We start from the raw sequence: 22,696 nt of genomic DNA on the forward strand, positions 1-22,696 counted from the left end.
GCGAACCAATACATTGAATAAAATACCTTTAACTGCCATCATTACTCTCAATTAAACAACACTAAAAAGAAAAAGAATTGATTGATGACACGTGAGCAAAGGCGAGATTACATGTTGATCCTCCACTGTTCGAAAGCATCGTCATTTCCTGATTAATCTGTACATCGTATTTTAACCTTTAGCACTGCACCACAAGATTTAACACAACTCAAACTGTCTTCTATGGCTGCAACAGCGCAAGTGCATGAACATAATAGTTTGGTTCTAAACTATCTGAGTTATGCAATATGGTTTATTTTCAACTTTGTCCAAAAATCCCCTTTTCACAATATCAGCCTACTTGTGGCAATTAAAGATTATAATCATGTTATATTCCTTAGTTTAATGTTCCCTCGTTCTTCTAAACTCTCGAGAGTGTAGGTCTGAACGTTTTAACCGTCAGCTTGATTATGCTGAGCTGCTTTAATAGCTTTTCGCGGCCTACTGAGTATGTTTAAACTAATTTAATTCGTACTTCCAGAATATAAAATGATCTCTGAAAGCCGTTATTGGAGGGTTTGCAGATTCCAGGAATTAAACTCTGCATCCAATTCAACAAGTTTTATAGTTTCTTCCATTCTATAACTTCACGTATCGTCTAAAAATTATGATCATAAAACTATCAGCTGCACTCAAACAATTAACTCTACCTGCATTTCCGGAACTAGATGTCAATATAAGGATGATGAGCTTTTTTAAAGCTCCGATATGGCCTTTTTCTCAGCCAAACATTCCCCTGACAGGACTGAAACATGTTTCATTGACAAAGCGACCAGAACCATTTCGATTATTTTCCACGTTTTCTGATTAACTAATTTGGACCTCATCCTCCAGAATGATTACAGTGACCATGTTAAAACATATATTTTATTGCAAACACAAACAAGATTGTGTTGCAAAAAACACCCACAAAAACAATAATTAATAATAACAATAATTTATTGTCACAAGTAGGCTTCAATGACGTTACTATAAAACCCCCGAGTCGCGACATTCCGTCACCTGCTCGGGGAGGCCGTGTGCGGGAATTGAACTCGCGCTGCTGGCCTTGTTCTGCATTACAAGCCAGCTGTTTATCCCACTGTGCTAACCCAGCCATTGCACATCGTCTGGAACATATTACCCCATAATCTCCATTTTCTCACATCTCAGACAACAAAGACAAAGACAAACAAAGAAATGTACAGCACAGGAACAGGCCCTTCGGCCCTCCAAGCCCGTGCCGAACATGCTGCCCGACTAAACTACAATCTTCTACACGTTGGACGTGGTTCGCCGGAATCCGCCCACACTTCTAATTGGGATGTTCAATCCCTGGAAAGATCATCCTCATTAGAGCATATGTTATATGTTCCCTATGCACCACCTTAGATTGAACATCATAGAATAGAAGAGACTCACTGCAGTCCAGAAGGAGGCCATTCGGAACATCGAGTGTGCATGGATCATTTCAAAGTGCACGCTGCCTAAGTCCCCTATCCCCGCAACCCAATATCCCCACGTAAGCATATTAGAGACCAAGCGAGATTTAACATGGCCAATCCACCTAACCTGCAAATCTATGGACTGTGGGAAAAAACCGTGCACCCGGAGGAAAGCCACGCAGACACGGGGAGAACGTGCAGACTCCGCACAGACAGTGACCGGAAGTGTGAATTGAATTTGATTCTTTGGCGCTGTGCGGAAGCAATGCTTACCATCGTGCCACCGTGCGGCCTCGCAAATGAGGACTCGGCATTAACCCAGTACTATATCTTACTCTATCCCCTAAAAATACCTCGGTCCCCACTTCTTCTCCCCTCCTGCCCTTGAACCTTTGCACTCACATCGTCTCTTCCTCTCACAACCAGGTATAAATATCACAGATCCTCCTTCCGCACCATGTCTGGCGCTATGTCTGGCCATGATAAATTGCTCTTCGTGTCCAAAACGGTTTAGGGGCTAATGGGTTACGGGTGTAAGGTGGATGAGTGGGTATAAGTAGGGTGCTCTTTCCAAGGGCCTGTGCAGATTAGATGTGCCGAATGGCCTCCCTCTGCACTGTGATTTCTATGGTTCTATGAGACAGCACTTTAAAAGCGGAGACATCTTCCAGCAGCTGTTATAAAGCACTCAGAAACAAATGCTTAAATTGCACACATTTGCAACATGCCCGATGCAGAAGCCACTCTTGAAACAGCGAATTAACCAAGTGATTATATGGACTGATTTGTCCCTGTTGCAAAACACCGCAGAGCCTATTGTGTTCAATGGTATTCTTCCTGGAAGCAATAACAAAACATGAATTCACTGTCATGTGTTAGAATATAACAATTGAGATGAGCAAGGTGTTTTCCTGTCCTGTGTAACTTTTCCTCACATTCTGAATGTGTCCTCTGAATGAGGAGCACGTCTCGCTCATCTTCCGGGGTTTTGCCAAACCCCGTTCTCGGAAGCGAAAAATGATCCTGAACTTCTTCATAGAAAGTGTCATACAGATTGACAGAAACATACACTGAAGCACGCACACACACGAATGCACACATTTACACGCAGAAGCACCCACACATATGCACAAACATGTGTGCATACAAAAAAACGTACATGCACGCACACAAACATACGCACGCACACATGGCACACACATACACACACACAAACACACGTATACATCTACACACACATTCACACACATATTTAGCGCGCACACCTACGCACAAAACCATGTACCCATACCCACACAGAACATACACCTCACACCTGTGCACGCAAATATAGCAAACACATAGACACATACAACGTGCTCATACGCATACATACCCATGTACGCAGCACACACACACAGAACAGACACACACATGTATATATTTATAATATATGTGTGTACATACATATGTTCATGGATACGCACGCAAATAGAACCAATACTTGAAGGGAGCGTTCTGAAAACCTGAGCACTGAGTGAACGTAATGACAAGGTGCTGAACTACCCAATTGCGATTGAACAGGAAATAGAGTGGACATTTAAAAAAAGGAAAACAGGTTTCATGTAAATGGTACAGGTCGGCCTTCCAACTTGGAATGCGCAAGACATTCAACATCGTCAGGATTTCAACTACGTCTGCTATTGGGAAAATGAGAATGGAGATAAGGGAAATGCATCACTGGACAATCCGTCTCATCATAAAACATGTGACCAGGAGGACAATGTCATTTCATACAATCTGGAAAGTGACTTCCCATATTGAAAGCGGACCTTCACTATTCTGTCCCGTCACCAACATTCGGCGTAGTGCATTACAGTTAAATAAAAGCTAATCCTAATCTAAATCCTGCAGTCAGTTTGACAGCAACGTTGTTCTGACATTACAGGAAATGCAGGTGTTCAATATTGCGGTTCAACCCCACTTTTCGCATGGGCAACCTGATTGGTCAATAGATTGTCGCCGAGACTATCACACCTGTATTCCCTGACGTATATGCCGCTTGGGTCATTGAATGTCCCCTCATCTCGTACCTGAATGGTCGACACACATTCTGAGATGTTGGGCATTAGTTATTAGCCTCATCATCATTTCGGAAACTGCCTTTGCCATGTCTGTTGGTAAGCCCTATAGGAATCAAGTTACGCATCTACTCGCTGGCGCTCATAAGAATAACAGAGAGCCGATGGAGGTCTACAAAATATTAGGAGGGATGAATGAAATCAATGTCGTCAAATTGTTCCCCCTGGGGGGAAATTTGCAACGCGGGGTCACAGATATAGGTTGTGAGGTGGTAGATTTATAGTTAGAAGAGGAGGAATAACTTCTCGCAGAGGATGGGAATTTGTGGAACTCGTTGCTCATAGTGCGGTGTAGTCTGTGTTATTAAATAGTTTCTAGATGGATGTCGATATATTCCTGATTGATAGCACACAGGGTTAAGTGGATGTGGAGAACCAGGAGGGAGGGTGATTTGAGGCCAAGAACTTATGACTTGCATTGCTAGCACACGACCTGTCAATTTCTGACAACAATCCCGGGTATGGAGTGGTTTCCCATAAGGAGAGGGCCTGTATTCAATGGAGGGAAGAAGAATGAGAGGCGACCTTATTGCGACATATTGGATTATCAGGGGGTTTGACAGGGTATCTGCTGAGAGAATATTTGCTCTTGACTAAGACTTGAAGGCATAATCTCTGAGTAACTTGGCGCCCAATTGGAACAGAGATGAGCAGCAATATATTCTCACAGAGGGCAGTGAATCTGTGGAGTTCTTTACCACAGAGAGCTGTAGAGGCTGGGTAGTTAACTGTGTTCAACGCTGAGATCGGCACATTTTTAATCTGAAAGGGAATCGTGGATAATGGAGATAAGGCGGAAACGTGGAGTTGAGGATAATAAATTCTGGGCAGCCATTATCTCAATAAGTGGCGGAGCTATCTCGGTGGGCCCTACGGCCTACCTCTGGTCCGACGTCTCATGGCCTTATTTTGAATCAAAACACAATTTGTAAATTCAGTGATGAAAAGAATGTTGGTGAAATGGCATCATTTGAAAGGATGATTGCATTTGTTGAATCATAATCCATAAGAGCTACTTAAGAATTGGCATGGAAATAAAATATTGCACAGATACTGTTGACGAAATTCGTATTGTTCAGTAAAATAGAATTCAAATTACATGACAATTTAAAAAAGGAACAAGGAAAGATGGAATCCCGGAGCAAGGATACAAAAACAACTGACTGGTCCAATTCAGTGAGATCCAGAAGGCACAATAAATTAATTAACAAACTTTGGTTTCAGTGTCGATGGAGTGCATTGAAACGCACAGAAATAATAGACAAATTATATGGAAGCCGGGTGGAGCCACACTTTGGGCATTTTCAGTTCGCATGTTATAGAAATAGGGACAGGCCTTATCCAAAGTGTAGGAGAAAGAGTATCATTGAAGAATTGGAAGTCTATGCCAAACATGAAAAGATGAACAGACTGAAATAATTGCCTTTCAAAGCAATTGAGAAATTTCTTGAGAGCCCATTACTATTCCAATAGTAGAACCAGAGGAATAGGTTTGCATTCAGGTGAGAATGAGCGGCACAGTCGCAAATTGGGTTAGTACCGCTGCCTCACTTTGTTGGGTTCAATTCCCACTCTGGGTGACCGTGTGGATTTTGTGCTTCGGCCCGTGTCTTCGCGGGTTGCCTCCGTGTGTCCGGTTACAGGCAACAGTCCACACCTGTGCAGGTAAGGTTGACTTGCCATTTCTTTTTATTAAAACAGGAAAAAAATGTATACAAGGCCAAACGGTACAAACACTAATTTTGTATTGGAGAAAGAGGGTACACTCCCCTCTGTACCAACGTACGAGGAGGGGAGGGTGTAGGATACTCTGATTATTAAAACAGTTCACAATACAGATGTACAAAACAAACCTCTCAAGCACTAAACGTTCCGCTGGAGAGAACAGATACCTCGCTCTGTACGAACATAAGGGAAAGACAGGGGGCAAAGAGGGTGGTGGAGAGCCCCCAATGGGCCACTGCCTGAACTATCTACGGAGGCAGAAAAACAAACTAATTTATGATGTCCCAGATTCCGGGAGTCCCCCAGCTGAATTGCCACTGAGCGCCCCAAGGTGCAGGGTAGCTGGATTGGCAATGCTAAATTGACACTTAGTGTTCCACGATGTGCAGGTTAGTTGGAATGGCGATATATTTTCATTAAAACAGTAAAAAATATATACAAGGCCAAACGGTACAAACACTAATATTGTATTGAAAGAGAAAGAGGGAACGCTCCCCTCAGTACCAACGTACGGGGAGGGGGGGGGGATGTGATACTCTGATTAATAAAACAGTCCACAACACATATCTACAAAAACAAATGGTACACGCACTAAACTTTGCGCTCGAGACCAGATACCCTCGCCTCTGTACAAATAGAAAGGAAAAGAAGGGGGTGTGGTGGGGAGAGAGGAGAAAGGAGGGTGCTTGGGGGTGGAGGGTGTCGGGTATTGGCGCGGACGGAGCGGGGGGGGGGGGCGGTGAAAAAGACACTGCCTGAACTATCTGCGGACGCAGAAAAACAAAAGAATCTTCAATGAAGAAGTGTCAGATTCCGGGAGTCACCTAGAGGGTAATTGGATTGCCCATGCTAAATTGTCTCTGGGGGCCCCAGGATGTGCAGGTTAAGTGGCTGGTCATTCTAATTTGCCCCTGAGGGTCCCAGGATGTGCAGGTTAGGTGGACTGGCCATGCTAATATGCCCCTTATCGTCGGACGATGTGCAGGTTAGGTGGATGGGTTATGCTAAATTGTCCCTTAGTGTCCCGAGGCGTGCACGTTAGGCGGATGCGCTGGGGAAGTTGGTCTTGGTAGTTGCTCTTTCAGAATGTCGGTGCACACTCGGTGGTAAGAATAGCCTCAATATGCACGGTAGGTGCAGGTTCCACCCCTGAACCAGAGAAGAAAGTCAACAGGGCATTAAGTTGGGTGGCCGGCTGACCGTCTGTGTTGTACATTCTGCATGACTGAATGCTATTGAGTATTTGCATAGACATTACTGATTTTGTAGAGGGCAGCAGAATGAGTTCATACTCGTACCTTTTTGTGATAAGTCGTTTACTTTGTGTTCAACGATGATTAGCACCATACCAACGAGCAACAAGGCACTCAGGCAATGCCTCACCAAGGGCACCGAGGTGTGAGGGATGTCTATGAAATGATAATAAAAAGGGTTTATTTTCTTTTGTCCCAGCCATCCCCGGACAATGGGAGTACCGCTGACACATCGATTCCCTCATCTATTTCAGGCATTGTAAAGCTACTGACAGTTCAACTGTATGAAAAACAAGAGGTGTACCGAATTGATTGTGTCATACTCAGCGTGGTTGAACGCTCGGTTCAATGGTGCAGGGTTATTTGCTGGATGTCAGTAGCGGGAAGCATCTGGAAGTGACCACTGACTATCTGACAGAATGAAATCTGGGCAACGGAATGCTCTGGAACGTTAGTTAGGATTATTATTTAGAAAAATCTCTTTCTCAATGAACTTCCTTCTTTCTATCTGCAATTGTCGGTGTAAAACACAGAAGATGGCTGGGATTAGGGGTGCTCCATCCATTCGCACTGGCGGCATTCTCCGGTGCGCCGGAAGTGCACCAACGCCCCGGGATTCAGCCGACGGTGTGGGTATATGGCTATATGGGTAGAGATCAGGAATAAGAAGGGTGCAGTCACAATGTTGGGGGTATACTACAGACCTCCCAACAGCCAGCGGGAGATAGAGAAGCAGATAGTTAGACAGATTTAGGAAAAGAGTAAAAACAACAGGGTTGTGGTGATGGGAGACTTCAACTTCCCAATATTGACTGGGACTCACTTAGTGCCAGGGGCTTAGACGGGGCGGAGTTTGTAAGGAGCATCCAGGAGGGCTTCTTAAAACAATATGTAGACAGTCCAACTAGGGAAGGGGCGGTACTGGACCTGGTATTGTGGAATGAGGCCGGCCAAGTGGTAGATGTTTCAGTAGGGGAGCATTTCGGTAACAGTGACCACAATTCAGTAAGTTTTAAAGTGCTGGTGGACAAGGATAAGAGTGGTCCTAGGATGAATGTGCTAAATTGGGGGAAGGCTAATTATAACAATATTAGGCGGGAACTGAAGAACATAGATTGGGGGCGGATGTTTGAGGGCAAATCAACATCTGACATGTGGGAGGCTTTCAAGTGTCAGTTGAAAGGAATTCAGGACCGGCATGTTCCTGTGAGGAAGCAGGATAAATACGGCAATTTTCGGGAACCTTGGATAACGAGAGATGTTGTAGGCCTCGTCAAAAAGAAAAAGAAGGCATTTGTCTGGGCTAAAAGACTGGGAACAGACGAAGCCTGCGTGGAATATAAGGAAAGTAGGAAGGAACTTATGCAAGGAGTCAGGAGGGCTCGAAGGGGGTCACGAAAAGTCATTGGCAAATAGGGTTAAGGAAAATCCCAAGGCTTTTTACACGTACATAAAAAGCAAGAGGGTAGCCAGGGAAAGGGTTGGCCCACTGAAGGATAGGCAAGGGAATATATGTGTGGAGCCAGAGGAAATGGGCGAGATACTAAATGAATACTTTGCATCCGTATTCACCAAAGAGAAGACATTGGTAGATGTTGAGTCTGGAGAAGGGTGTGTAGAGAGCCTGGGTCACATTGAGATCCAAAAAGACGAGGTGTTGGGTGTCTTAAAAAATATTAAGGTAGATAAGTCCACAGGGCCTGATGGGATCTACCCCAGAATACTGAAGGAGGCTGGAGAGGAAATTGCTGAGGCCTTGACAGAAATCTTTGGATCCGCACTGTTTCAGGTGATGTCCCGGAGGACTGGAGAATAGCCTATGTTGTTCCTCTGTTTAATAAGGGTAGCAAGGATAATCCAGGGAACTACAGGCCGGTGAGCCTTACTTCAGTGTTAGGGAAATTACTGGCAGAATTCTTCGAGACAGGATCTACGCCCACTTGGAAGCAAATGGACGTATTAGTGCGAGGCAGCATGGTTTTGTGAAGGGGAGGTCGTGTCTCACTAACTTGATAGAGTTTTTCGAGGAGGTCACTGAGATGATTGATGCAGCTAGGGCAGTGGATGCTGTCTATATGGACTTCAGTAAGGCCTTTGACTAGTTCCCTCATTGTAGACTAGTACAAAAGGTGCAGTCACACGGGATAAGGGGTGAGCTGGCAAGGTGGATACAGAACTGGCTAGGCCATAGAAGGCAGAGAGTAGCAATGGAAGGATGCTTTTCTAATTGGAGGACTGTGACCAGTGGTGTTCCACAGGGATCAGTGCTGGGACCTTTGCTGTTTGTAGTATATATAAATGATTTGGAGGAAAATGTAACTGGTCTGATTAGTAAGTTTGCAGACAACACAAAAGTTGGTGGAATTGCGGATAGCGATGAGGACTGTCAGAGGATACAGCAGGATTTAGATTGTTTAGAGACTTGGGCAGAGAGATGGCAGATGGAGTTTAATCCGGAGAAATGTGAGGTAATTCATTTTGGAAGGTCTAATGCAGGTAGGGAATATACAGTGAATGGTAGAACCCTCAAGAATATTGAAAGTCAAAGAGATCTAGGGGTACAGGTCCACAGATCTCTGAAAGGGGCAACACAGGTGGAGAAGGTAGTCAAGAAGGCATACGGCATGCTTGCCTACATTGGCCGGGGCATTGAGTATAAGAATTGGCAAGTCATGTTGCAGCTGTATAGAACCTTAGTTAGGCCACATTTGGAGTATAGTGTTCAATTCTGGTCGCCATACTACCAGAAGGATGTGGAGGCTTTAGAGAGGGTGCAGAAGAGATTTACCAGAATGTTGCCTGGTATGGAGGGCATTCGCTATGAGGAGCGGTTGAATAAACTCGGTTTGTTCTCACTGGAACGAAGGAGGTTGAGGGGCTACCTAATAGATGTCTACAAAACTATGAGGGGCATAGACAGAGTGGATAGTCAGAGGCTTTTCCCCGGGGTAGAGGGGTCAATTACTAGGGGGCTTGGTTTAAGGTGAGAGGTGCAAGGTTTAGAGTAGATGTACGAGGCAAGTTTTTTACGCAGAGGGTAGTGGGTGCCTGGAACTCGCTACCGGAGGAGTTGGTGGAAGCAGGGACGATAGTGACATTTCAGGGGCATCTTGACAAATACATGACTAGGATGGGAATAGAGGGATACGGACCCAGGAAGTGTAGAAGATTGTAGTTTAGTCGGGCAGCATGGTCGGCACGGGCTTGGAGGGCCGAAGGGCCTGTTCCTGTGCTGTATATTTCTTTGTTCTTTGTTCTTTGTATTAAATAGATGGAAAATAACGTGGATCAATTTTGAGTTGATGAACAACTGTAGCTTATAGACATGCCCGTCAATCCAATGGGCACTGTACATATATTTATGACGAGTGTGGCGATACCAAATGCTTATTTAAAACAATATCTGTTACATTATATCTCAGATGTCGTTGGGTCTTCCTGAAAGAATAATTGCAATTCCACCACTTTGAATTTTCTCTCAAACCCGTGATTTTACTCTGATCCACATTATCCCGTGAACGCTTTGTACTGTCACTTTCTTGGAAAACTACTCGCCTTTCCTCTGGTTGCCGAGATGAGCATAGCCGATCAGGTGATTAAGGCAGCAGACATTTCCATTGTGTTCTTGAGTGGACAGCATTCTCACAGGTAGGTACCAGCCTTGCGCTCACTCGATATAGAAACACTTACATGTCGTCGGATGATGCATTTAGTGCAGAGCAAAATTGGGTTGTCGTGCTGTTAGACCTTAACTTGAAATATAACGTTTCATTCCAATACCTCACTTCCTTACCAGGAATCTGATGGGATTGCGCTACTGCAATCGGTGTCATTTCTGCCTCACACACTGACGTGGCTGCAGTGGTCTAGCTGCTATGTTATAGCATCACATAATTTTTCCGGCATAAATGAAGACCATTTTGCCCATCGTGTCGACAACGGCCCCCTAAATTAGAACCATCACACCGTACATATCCGCTGATTTTCACCCGCACATCTGTACATTGCTTCTATGCGTAGCGCCATCCAGTGGCCTTCTGAATGCTTCGATTGTACCTGCCTCCCCCACACTTCCAGGAAGTGCATTGCAGACCCCGAACCACTCTCTTTGATAATGCTGTTTTTCACAATCGCCATGTCTGCGATTCGCCTTGTAATCTGTGCCCCCTCGTCTCGTTCGTTTTGTGACCTACTCCTCGGCGAGGCATTGGTCTCCTCGTATAACTGTCGCTAAAAGTAAGCGCGCAGGTACAGCAGGCAATAAAGAAGTCACATGATATGTCGGCCTTCAGAGTGAGAGAATTTGTGTACAGGAATAGGGATGTTTTACTGTAAGTGTATCGTGCATTGGTGAGGCCACACTTGGAGCATTGTGTCCAATGGCGGTGCCTTTATGTGAGGGAAGATGTTATTGCTATCGAGCGAGTGCACGACAGTTTACCAGGTTGATTCCTGGGATGATAGTTGTGGAGGGATTAAGGCAGTTGGTATTATATTGTCGGCGCTTAGAAGAGTGATGGAGCATACTATAGAAACAGAAAATGCTAAAGATTAGACAGGGTAGAATCAGAATCAATGGCTCCAGTTGTGGGGCAGCCCAAAACTGGTGGGCCATAGTTTGAGCAGACAGATTTATGTCTGAGGTGAGCAGAGATATCTTTACCGAGAGCATGATCAATCTGTGGAATATTCGAGGCGAAAACGTTGTGTAACTTCAAGAAGGAATTAGAGAGAGCTCTTGGGACAAAAGGGATCAAGGATTCTGGAAGGAAGGTAGGATCAGGACACGCCATTTATGATCAGCCATGATCGCAGTGAAAGATGGAACAGGTTCAAAGGGCCGAATGGCCTCCAACTGCATCTGTTTGCTATGTACGGTTCTGTGTGTACTTATCGGATCCGTCCAGCCCTCTTCTGATATTGTGCAGATAAGTCAAGTCTCCTCTTGGACAGTTTTCTCCAAATGTGCCTCCAATCTAACCTCATAACTGACGTTTCTTGTCCCTGGAACCATTCTTGTGAACCCCTTCTGCAGTCCCCGTACGACAGCAAACAGAACTCAACAGAGTATTCCACCTGAGATCAAACTCGAGTCTTATATACGTTCCGCATAACTCACTTCCGCTTGTACTCTATGCCATTCGTAATAAAGCCCAGAACACTATACTCTAAATTATACTTTCTCTCAACTTTCCTGCTAACCTCAATGATCAGTACACTCATGCACCCAAGTTAATTTGCTCCTGCACAGCCTCAAACATTGCAGCTCTTAGCTTATTTCGTCTGCCCATATTCTGGCAACCAAAATACACGACTCTGCATTGGAATTCGACCGCCACCTATCTGTTCAAGAGACTAAGTTGACAGTGTACATTTCAGCCTCTGGTCAGGCCTCCTCCCAATTTGCAATGATTCACTGTTCTGCACCATTCAGTTAGCTTAGAAATCATTCCCCCTGAACAGTAATAAAGTCAGTCATAATACATAAGTAAAGCAATCCTTCCAGAAACTTTATCTCCAACCTTCAGCTTTTCCAGATCAATTTGTTCGTCGAATATTTGGACTTCCCTGTTTGAATGCTCATTTTATGACTGTCACCCATATTGTGAATCGAGGCCTACCATTTTCCAGAGTTTGAAAGAGATAGCTCAGGGTAAGTTTCTCTCGATTGGGAGTTCCCCTTCTATCCGATTCATCTATTTTAAAAAATCTAATCTAAAGTACAGAGCCCTGCTAAACGGGCAAAGGTTCAATCGTTTATATACTTGCGTGGGCGCAGTTTGCTGCACCTCATTCCACCATCTCCAAAGTTTCAACAGAGTACAATTGTTTTTACTATTGTTTTGTGAGGGATAAATCGCTTCTTCGACGGAAACTGTGCCGAACTCCGATTAAATTCAAAATAATTGTTGTTTATATATTGTGGCCGATTCACCGAATGTATTCAATGCTGGAAATGAAATGGCAAGTTTCATCTCTCCCCGTTGAGCAGCGTAGAATGGGTTCATCCAGTCATTACCTGCTCTGAACTCTACCTTCAAAACAATGACGCGGCGATTCAAGGTCGGACTGCGAAGGAAGCTGAATTCAGGAATTCCCTGAAAGCTAGCGGCATATAAATTGAATACGACAATACACGTTCCAACGTTTGCTTTTAGGTGGCCATACTACCTCGTTGGTAGCCATGCATGTGACTTGTATTTGAACTCATTTTTCCCCCCTTATTAACTATGCCATCATTATTTGAAGATGACGGATGAGGGAGTCAAATTGCTACTGGCAATTAAATATGCATGCAAATGATAAGGCAACACAGTCACCCACCCGCAATTCTTCCTTGCAGATATTCAGTAAAAGTTAGATAATTTTAAAACTAAATCAATCTTCTATTTGACTACAGTTGAAACAATGGGAAAGACATTGAGATAAAGAAACGTACCTGGCATTGCCATACGCAGTTCCTGATCATTCTCAGTCACCACAACATCTTTGCTCCATGGAGAATCCGTCCAGTTTCCTAAAACATCTGTTTGATACTGGCAGCCATAACTTCCCAGAGAATCACTTCCCGTAACGTTGACTTTGAAGATCGCAGTTCGCTGATCGCCATTCATGTGATGAGATTGTACAGGTTCCACGCTCCGGTTTCTGTACAAGTGGAACATGCCCCCGGAGGAGCGAATGTCCCCATTGCAGGAAATAAGAACAATTTCGCCGCTTGAAGTAAGTGCGAAATTTTTGAATTTGTTGATAGTCGGTTGAGAAAGTCGATCTGCAACAGGAAAATAAAAATCTGGAACGTTTTGAAGCACAATGACAAATAAAGAATCTTGCGTGCAAACAATGTTGATGAATGTTGGAATTTTAGATACATTTTAGTCTATGTGGTTAGTGCAGTAAGGCTTCAAGGTATAGGTTAGTGTGTGTTTCACTGTTGCAGTAGTGTTTTTAAAACTCCTGATTTGAAATATAGCATAGGCGTTTTTGGAGAGAGGGGGCGATTAAAGCATCGTAAACGCTTGGTAAATGGATCTGCATTTTATTAAGAGGGTTCCTTTCAGGGTCGTGAATTAGAGATATTGTGATCAGATGAGTAAGATGAAGTAGCTAATGGGAGGAGCCAGGTCTCCAAGTAGTCAGCTGTTGAGGTTTCCAACGTTAGCCATTGGCAGGAAAGGGAACTGATCATGTTTCTGTAGAAACTCAGCCGAAATACCTGCATTATTCTCACAATGTGCCAGGTCTCTCTCTTTCAAGCATTCTCAAAATATCTCTCTTTCTCAAAGTAGAGTATTCAAGACATCTCTATGCAGCAAATACTTGTGAGTCTGCCAACTGTATTTAAACGTGGATTGTGACCTGAGATAGCTTTGCTGTTTGAGTGGAAGTGAAGGTACCAGTTAAGGGTTATTGTGTCACTACATTGATTAGAATTGTTTAAGGAGTAGTTGTAAGCTATTTTCTTTTGTAATGCCAATTACATTTTAATACTGTGTTCGCAATAAAGTTTGTTTTAATGTACCGTATCCTTACTCTCCGTGAAATTCCCCCTGGAGCGAGATATCCTTTCCTCACTGCCTTACCAATTAATAGAACAATCCTTATGGTATCGCAGATACCGTTGCGGCCTGTCCAGAGTCGTAATACAATATTTTTGGGCTCGAACGCATGCCCTATGCCTAAACAATAGCAATGTCGTCTAATGGCTCAGAGAAATTATTTTGATAAGCTACCTCCAATATTTATCGAAATGGGATTGCTCAGATTTGACCTCCTCCAGAGCTTTTCGATGAAATCCAAGCATTCACAACTGTAGATTCCTCCAATGACCACGGTGTCGTTATATTCAAGGTGCGTCTTGCACTGTCCTTCGTCATAATCCCTTCGATTTGCAGGATTCCGGTTGTGATAATATTGGATCCTTACGGCAGGACATTGGCAAAGACAATTCAAAGTTATATTCTCTCCGGTAAAAAAGTGTCCGTAAGGCGGGAACGAAGTTAAGTCTGGCATCGGTAAATCAACTGAAGTCAAACAGATCACACATTGAATACATTTCTCCAATCGGCGTGCCAATCAGCGCAGACCTCATTATTGGTTAACCATTAAATAGCCTCACATTGAAATAACATCAGGGTTGCAATGTTGCTTGATCACAGCTTTTAACTTTGCAATAAATCTACTTTGCTGTAATAAATGTACTGTGTTTTATTTACGATAGAGAGTAAAGTTTCGTAAACGTTCTTACAACAGAACTGGTTCCAAAACCAGAAGATTGTTGGCAATCCCAACATCTTGAGAATGACATGAGCTAACGTTTCTAGTCTGGATGGCTTTGTCAAAGCTGGAGAGAACTGGAAATAGCGCCAAATGTATAAAGATGTGGGCGGGGGAATTGGAGCAGCACCTCTGGACAGGAAGCGTGCCATGTGTGGAAATTGACAAAGATATCCTGGACAGAAAGACAAAAGGAATGTAAATGCGGGTGATTATGGCGAATGAGGATGCTGACCGTGGCACATCAATAACTTAGAAATTGTTAATTTCACAACAAATGTAAGCAGGATAAAAAATGCAACTTGGAGCTGGGAACAGATGGACATAGTGGGAACGGAGTTCTGCCGAGTATACCATCTCTGCTTTCCACTTCCCTCCTGGAGTTTGACAACGGGTGTGCTATCTCCTCCGCAACATAACTCGTTCAACTGTTTCAACATTAAACACTGTCGTTAGTTCTGAATGTTGTTGCCAAATAGAATCTACAAGAAGTGGGCAGGTCGCAATCACTGCTCCGAACACAATACACAATTGGAGGAAAGTCTGAGAGCAGCAAACATTGCTCAAGCATTTGAGGAACGTTGCACACTGATTTATGCAGCAGATTATTTCCACTTGTTTTAATCACCTCACCAAGACTGAAAACAGTTAAATGGTGACACGTTAGCCCAGAAACTGCAATTATTGTATTCAGTTTTAAAATCGGTTACTCACATATGTCCATTCCGAGAAGCCAGCCGAAATGAACTAAAAAGAAAAGGAGTGACAATGTTAAAAAAAAACTAGAATGTGCATCATTCCGTGCACTCTTTCCACACATTGCAAATAACAGAATGTGGAGATGGAAACTCAAATGATTTCCAGAGCCTAAGACCGCTGGGGTTTAAGAGACATTTAGCTTTCAGCACACATAGTGGTCTTCGGTCATTCTGTCTCCACTGGCAATCATGCACCTATCTTTCCAATCTCATTTTCCAGCCCTTGTGTCCGTAGTCTTGTCGACTGTAGAGTTTGAAGTGTTCATCAAATGCTTCTTAAAATTATGTGGGCTCTCGGCTCTACCAACTTTTTAGGCAGTGGTTTCCAGATCGACAACACCCGCTGGGTCAATGGTTCTTCCTCAACCGCTTCTCCAATCTCCTGCCCCTGTCCTTTTGTCTATGGATTTAGAGTACCAATTTTTTTTTTTTTTGCAACTAAAGGGTAATTTAACGCGGCCAATCCACCTACCTTGCACATTCTGTTCTGGTTGCAGGGGTGAGACGCACGCAGACACGGCAAGAATGTGCAAACTCTACATGGATAATGACTCGAAGCCGGGAGCGAACCTGAGCCCTCGGCGCCTTGAGGAAACATGCTAACCACTGCGCCACCGTCCTACCCCTTATCTCAAACCTGCGTCCCTCCCCCACATAGTTAATTACCCTCCGCGAAGGGTAAAAGTTTCTTTTGAGGTACCGTCTCTCTGTCCCTCATAGTTTTATGCACCTCAGCAAGATCCACCACCAGCCTCCTCTGCTCCTAGGAAAACCATCACAGACTATCCATCCTCTCTTCATAGCTGAAACACTCCAGCCCAGGCAAGCTGCTGGTGAATCTCCTCTGGATCGTTTCAGGTGCAATCAAATTCTTCACAGAATGGGGCGGCCAAAATTGCACAGAGCTCTAGATGTGGTTTGAAGTGTGCTTGTTAAAGCATGTGCTTACATCTAATGATTGAGCCAATCCAGGGAGGCATCCCACATGCTTTCGCCACCTTCCTACAAGAATCTATGGACATGCACCACAAGGCACCTCTGCTCCATTGTAATGCACAGCCTCCCGCCGTTCATTCAGTATTCCTTTGCCTCGTTAGTCCTCCCAAAATGCAGCACCCCGCACATCTCAGGGTAAAATTCCATTTTTCACAGTCAATCTCACCATCTCATTTATATAGTCCTGGATTCTAAGGCTTTCGTCCTCGTTATTTACTGTCTGGTCTGTACTATACACTGTACCTCGGTGACGTGACAATAAATCTAAATCGAATCTACCACACCACAAATTATCTTCCTATTGCGAACATTCTGATCATTTGCTCCACAGGGTAGGGATTTGGTTGGGTTGAGTTGGTTGTTGGGAGTTCATAGATCATAGAATTTACAGTGCAGAAGGAGGCCATTCGGCCCATCGAGTCTGCACCGGCTCTTGGAAAGAGCACCCTACCCAAGGTCAACACCTCCACCCTATCCCCATAACCCAGTAACCCCACCCAACACTATGGGCAATTTTGGACACTAAGGGCAATTTATCATGGCCAATCCACATAACCTGCACATCTTTGGACTGTGGGAGGAAACCGGAGCACCCGGAGGAAACCCGCGCACACACGGGGAGGATGTGCAGACTCTGCACAGACAGTGACCCAAGCCGGAATCGAACCTGGGACCCTGGAGCTGTGAAGCACTTGTGCTATCCACAATGCTACCGTGCTGTGTCAATCTTGGAAAATTGGAAGATCAGGAAGATACGATCGGTCTTAATCTAATGATAAATACGTCCATTGACATCAAGATTTAATAATTCTACGCCACTTTTTCAGTCTGAATGGGGTTGCGGGGGGGGGGTTCATGACTGTAAAGGTTTGCAGCCTCCATGCTAAAACCTCAGACCCAGATTTATGTGACACACGTCATTGGAGCAGTCTGGCAAGTAGCTCATCTCTATTCCCAGTGACGTTGTGTGCTGCTCTGGTTGGGACACATCAGAAGACTCGAGATGGACGAATGCCTGAAAGCAGCAACAAAATAGGGGGCTCTGCACTTAGAAACATAGAAAACAGTAGCAGGAGGAAGTTATTCGCTCCTTCGAGTCTGGTCCAACATCCATTATGATCATGGCAGATCCTCCAAAATAATAGCCCAATCCTGCTTTACCCCAATAGAAACAGAGGGGTGTCATCGAGACATAGGGTCCTGTTGTGCGGAAGGCCATTCTGTCTACGGAGTCTGTACCGACGTTCTGAAAGAGCACCAACAAAGGCCCACTTCCCCACCATATCCCCACAGCCCCAGCTAATCTTTGGACCGTGAGGGATAATTTGACATGACAAAGCCACGTAATTTACATTTCTCTGGACACTAAGTGGCAATTTAGTAAGGCCGATTGACCTAAACATGAATGGATTGGGCCGCTAACGTGCTTAGATTTTCACCGAATCTCAGAATAATACAATGCAAAAGATGTCATTTAGTACAATAAACCTGCACCGACACATGGAAAACACGTGACCTGCCTATCTAATCCCTTTGCGAGCACTTTGCAAATAGCATTGAATGTTACGAGATGCCAAGTACTCATCCAGATGCTTTATAAAGGCAACGCGCCTCGATCACCGTCCCAGGAGGTGAATTCCAATCCATGACCGCCCTCTGGGTAAGAAGGTTTCCTTCAAATCTCCCCAAAATCTTCTGACCCTCACCTTGAACCTGTGTCGCCTCGTGACTGGCCTTTCAACTAAGGGGAATACCTGCCCCCTATCTACTCCGTCCATGCCCATCACAATCTTGGATACCATAACAAGGTAACCCCTCAGTCTTTTCTGTTCCAGTGAAAATACCCGAAGCCTCTCTGGATAACATCTCTCCATGACTTTACAATTCTCTCCCAGACACCATCCTGGCGTATCACTTCTACATCCCCTCCAGTACAATCACATCCTTCCTATGATGTGTGGATCACAATTACACATAGTGCTCCAGCTATGGCCTCACCAAAGTTATATATAAATCCAGAGGACCTCCCTCACTTGCTCTTAATTTTCTGGAAAACATGTTCGGATCTCCTGATTCGACCTGCCAGAAATGTTTATATTGCCACTTTCCTTTCCGAATTTAAATGTTGACTTCACCGCAGTACTTTCTATTATGCTCCAGTCTTTCCACACTATTGCGCATTTTGTGACCGCAATGAACGAACATTTTGTTTCGTTTTGACATTAGAAATTAACGTTTGTATATTCCCCGTGACTGCTCTCCTCTTTTCGAAGAAAGCTGAGAACTGATGACTGAACAGGAGCGCGCCACGCCTCAGACGAGGGGATTGGCTGAATTCTAGGCCTTCATGAATAATTCATTCATGGCATTTGAACCCATTTAGTTGGGGTGAATCGGTATCAGGAACCAGACGTCCAGCCAATCGACCCCGAATTTGCGCTCGTCTGGGTAACCGCATGACTCTAGTTTGGCAGAATTGCCCTCATCATTTCTGGCCACCTGCTTGGGCTGCCACTTGTACAATTTCACTTCTGAATGCCTCCTACTGCTTTGAAATAGTTTTACAGAGAACATTCCAATAGCTGGAACCAATACACTCTTGCTAGCTCATCTCCCAAATTTGTAAAGTCTGCCTTCCACAATTTACTTTGTGGAAATGCCGGCGTTGGACTTGGATGAGCACAGTAAGAAGTCTTACAGCACGAGGTTAAAGGCCAACAGGTTTGTTTCAAGCACTAGCTTTCGGAGCACTGCTCCTTCCTCAGGTGAATGAAGAGGTAGTTTCCACAAACATAAACATAGACAAAGTCAAAAATGAAAGACGATACTTTGCATGCGAATCTTTCCAGGTACCTAAGTCTACAGATCCAGACGGAGCCACTGTAGAGAGATAATCACATAAAATAGAGGTGTGAATTGTCCAAAGCCAGGACAGTTGGTAGGATTTCGCAAGACCAGGCCAAATGGTGGGGGTTGAATTTCATAGAATTTGTAGTGCATAAGGAGGCAATTCGGCCCATCGAGTCTGCACCGGCTCTTGGAAAGAACACCCAACCCAAGCAAACACCACTCTATCCCCATAACCCAGTAACCCCATTCAACCAACACTAAGGGCAATTTTGGACCCTGAGGGCAATTTAGCATGGCCAATCCACCTAACCTGCACATCCTTGAACTGTGGGAGGAAACCGGAGCACCCGGAGGAAACCGATGCACACGCGGGGAGAACGTGCAGACTCCTCACAGACAGTGACCCAGCCGGGGATCGAACCCGGGACTCTGGCGCTGTAAACCAATTGTGCTAACAACTATGCCACCGTGCTGCCTCGTGTCGAATGTAATGCGACAAGAGTCCAAGGTCCCCGTTGAGGCCATTTCTCATGTGTGCAGAACTTGGATATAAGTTTCTGCTCGTTAGAAGCCTTTCTCTCCAGTGGCTGCATCATCATCCACCACCTGCAGGACAACCCTTGGTGCAGCTGAATGCCTGCATCAGGGTCCTCCACCTGCACGACCACCCTTGTTGTGGTTGACTGCATGTACCAGGGTCCACAAGCTGCACGACCACCCTTGTTGTACCTGACTGCCTGTACCAGGGTCCTCCACCTGCACGACCCTCTTATAGCTGACTGCCTGCACAGTGTCCTCAACCTGCACGACCCTCTTGGTGTAGCTGAATGTCTGCATCAGAGTCCTCCACCTGCACGACCACCCTTGTTGTACCAGGGTCCAGAACCTGCACGGCCCTCTTGATGTAGCTGACTGCCTATACCAGCGTCCTCTACTTGAAAGCTCCACTTGGTGTAGCTGACTGCCTGCATCATAGTCCTCCACGTGAACGATCCACTTGGTGTAGCTGACTGCCTGAATCTGGGTCCTCAACTTGAAAGATCCACTTAGTGTAGCTGACTGCCTGTACCAGGATCCTCAAACTGAAAGATCAACTTGGTGTAGCTGACTGCCAACACCAGGGCCCTCCAGTTGAAAGATCCACTTGGTGTTTCTGGCTGCAATGTACCAGGGTCCTCCACCTGCACGACTTACCTTGGTGTAGCTGACTGCCTGTACCAGGGTCCTGTACCTGAAAGATCCACTTGGTGCAGCTGACTGCCTGTACCAGTGTCCTTTACCTGAAAGATCCACTTGGTGTAGCTGACTGCCTGCATCATGGTCCTCTACCTGAAAGATCCACTTGTTGTAGCTGACTGCCTGTACCAGTGTCCTTTACCTGAAAAATCCACTTGGTGTAGCTGACTGCCTGTACCAGGGTCCTGTACCTGAAAGATCCACTTGGTGCAGCTGACTGCCTGTACCAGTGTCCTTTACCTGGAAGATCCACTTGGTGTAGCTGACTGCCTGCATCATGGTCCTCTACCTGAAAGATCCACTTGTTGTAGCTGACTTGGAGTACAGCGTTCAATTCTGGTCGCCACACTACCAGAAGGATGTGCAGGCTTTAGAGAGGGTGCCGAAGAGATTTACCAGAATGTTGCCTGGTATGGAGGGCATTAGCTATGTGGAGCGGTTGAATAAACTTGGTTTGGTCTCACTGGAACGACGGAGGTTGAGCGGCGACCTGATAGAGTTATACAAAATTATGAGGGGCATAGACAGAGTGGATAGTCAGAGGCTTTTCCCCAGGGTAAAAGGGTCAATTACTAGGGGGCATAGGTTTAAAGTGCGAGGGGCAAGGTTTAGAGGAGATGTACGAGGCAAGTCTTTTACACAGAGGGTTGTAGGTGCCTGGAACTCGCTACCGGAGGAGGTGGTGGAAGCAGGGACGATAGTGACATTTAAGGGGCATCTTGACAAATACATGAATAGGATGGGGATAGAGGGGTACGGACCCCGGAAGTGTAGAAGATTGTAGTTTAGTCGGGCAGCATGGTCGGCACGGGCTTGGAGGGCCGAAGGGCCTGTTCCTGTGCTGTACTTTTCTTTGTTCTTTGACTGCCTGCATCATGGTCCTCTACCTGAAAGATTCACTTGATGTTGTTGGTTCAGGACGCTGGGCAGGCAGTCAGAAACACGAAGATGGGACTGTAGGTTGACGACCCTGGCGCAGCTGTCAGCAACACCAAGAGGGTCGTGCAGGTGGAGGACCCTGGTGATGCTGACTGTCTGCACAAGGCCCGCCGGCTGTAGTCCCTCTGTGCGATGCTGACTGCCTGCACCAGGGTCCTCCGCCCGCATCTTTTCTACCTTATGACGAATAACTGCCCCACGGCCCTATTCCCGCACTGTCCTCCAGATGTTGGTATTGTGTACTTTCTACCTTGATCGGACTATTAACAAAATGCTCTGTGACATTTTCGCATAGTTTAAGAACAGAGGGCAGCACGAGAGCACAGTGGTTAGCACTGCGCCTGGGACCCGGGTTCTAATCCGACCTTGGGTGACTGTCTGGGTGGAGTTTTACTTTCTCCCCGAGTCTGCGTGGGTTTCCTCCCGGTGCCCCGGTTTACCCCACGGTCCAAATAGCTGCAGGATCGATGGATTGATGGATTGATTACCGCCTTTTTGTCCCAAGGTATGCCGTTCGGTGACGCTAACCCATAGGTGGGTAGGGTCAGCCTATGTAGGGTGCTCTTTCTGTGGGTTGTTACAAACTCGATGGCTTCATTCTGCACTGCAGGACTTCTATGTTGCAAATCAGGCAAACAATTCCTTGCACGGTTTCATATTTTCAGTTGCAAAATATAGGAAGTGGGCATTCAAAAAATACATGCAGGCTTACATCTGTTGATGCAGTTCCTCAGTTTTACACAGTTCCTCAGTTACAACCACAATCCTTGGGACGTTGAAGCTAATCTGCATAATATGTACTCACCGATTGGAAGGAATATTAACGCCGTAAACATTTTCCAATCAGGGTCACACACGGTGATTAGGTTTCCAAAGTGTCTACATCTTAGACGTTCCTAGATGTATTCCTAATATTTTTTTGTCTAAAGGATATGACGAGTCGGTTGCCCTGGAAACTAAGATTTTAACACAAGATAACACCTTCGCCAAATTCACCAATTGACCATGTAACACGCGACAACTTGATCAGCAACTTCCAGTCAGCAACATCACTCAAAGAACAAAGAACAAAGACAATG

The 22,696-nt window shown here is 45.2% G+C and overlaps 1 protein-coding gene across 1 annotated transcript; it reads right to left on the minus strand.

Moving 5' to 3' along the window:
* Positions 1 to 2,285: 2,285 nt before the first annotated feature.
* On the minus strand, positions 2,286 to 22,462 carry LOC140399662 (uncharacterized). The gene is made up of 5 exons (XM_072489206.1): positions 22,423 to 22,462; positions 15,553 to 15,585; positions 14,295 to 14,585; positions 13,001 to 13,333; positions 2,286 to 2,533 (listed from the first exon to the last, which is right to left on the minus strand). The coding sequence occupies exons 1-5, from the start codon at positions 22,451 to 22,453 to the stop codon at positions 2,286 to 2,288; spliced, it is 936 nt and encodes a 311-aa protein (XP_072345307.1). The 5' UTR covers positions 22,454 to 22,462.
* Positions 22,463 to 22,696: the final 234 nt, after the last annotated feature.

This window comes from Scyliorhinus torazame, chromosome 23 (assembly GCF_047496885.1).
Source record: "Scyliorhinus torazame isolate Kashiwa2021f chromosome 23, sScyTor2.1, whole genome shotgun sequence".
NCBI classification, from domain to species: Eukaryota; Metazoa; Chordata; class Chondrichthyes; order Carcharhiniformes; family Scyliorhinidae; genus Scyliorhinus; species Scyliorhinus torazame.

What these genes read in the sequence shown, in the direction of transcription:
- LOC140399662 (XM_072489206.1), bottom strand. Translation starts at nt 22,453, where the DNA reads ATGTTTACGGCGTTAATATTCCTTCCAATCG. An exon ending in GCTTCTCGGAATGGACATAT is followed by an intron (nt 14,586 to 15,552) that starts GTGAGTAACCGA and finishes GTTTGACTTCAG; the next exon opens with TTGATTTACCGATGCCAGAC. An exon ending in ACTGCGTATGGCAATGCCAG is followed by an intron (nt 2,534 to 13,000) that starts GTACGTTTCTTT and finishes TGCGTGCTTCAG; the next exon opens with TGTATGTTTCTGTCAATCTG.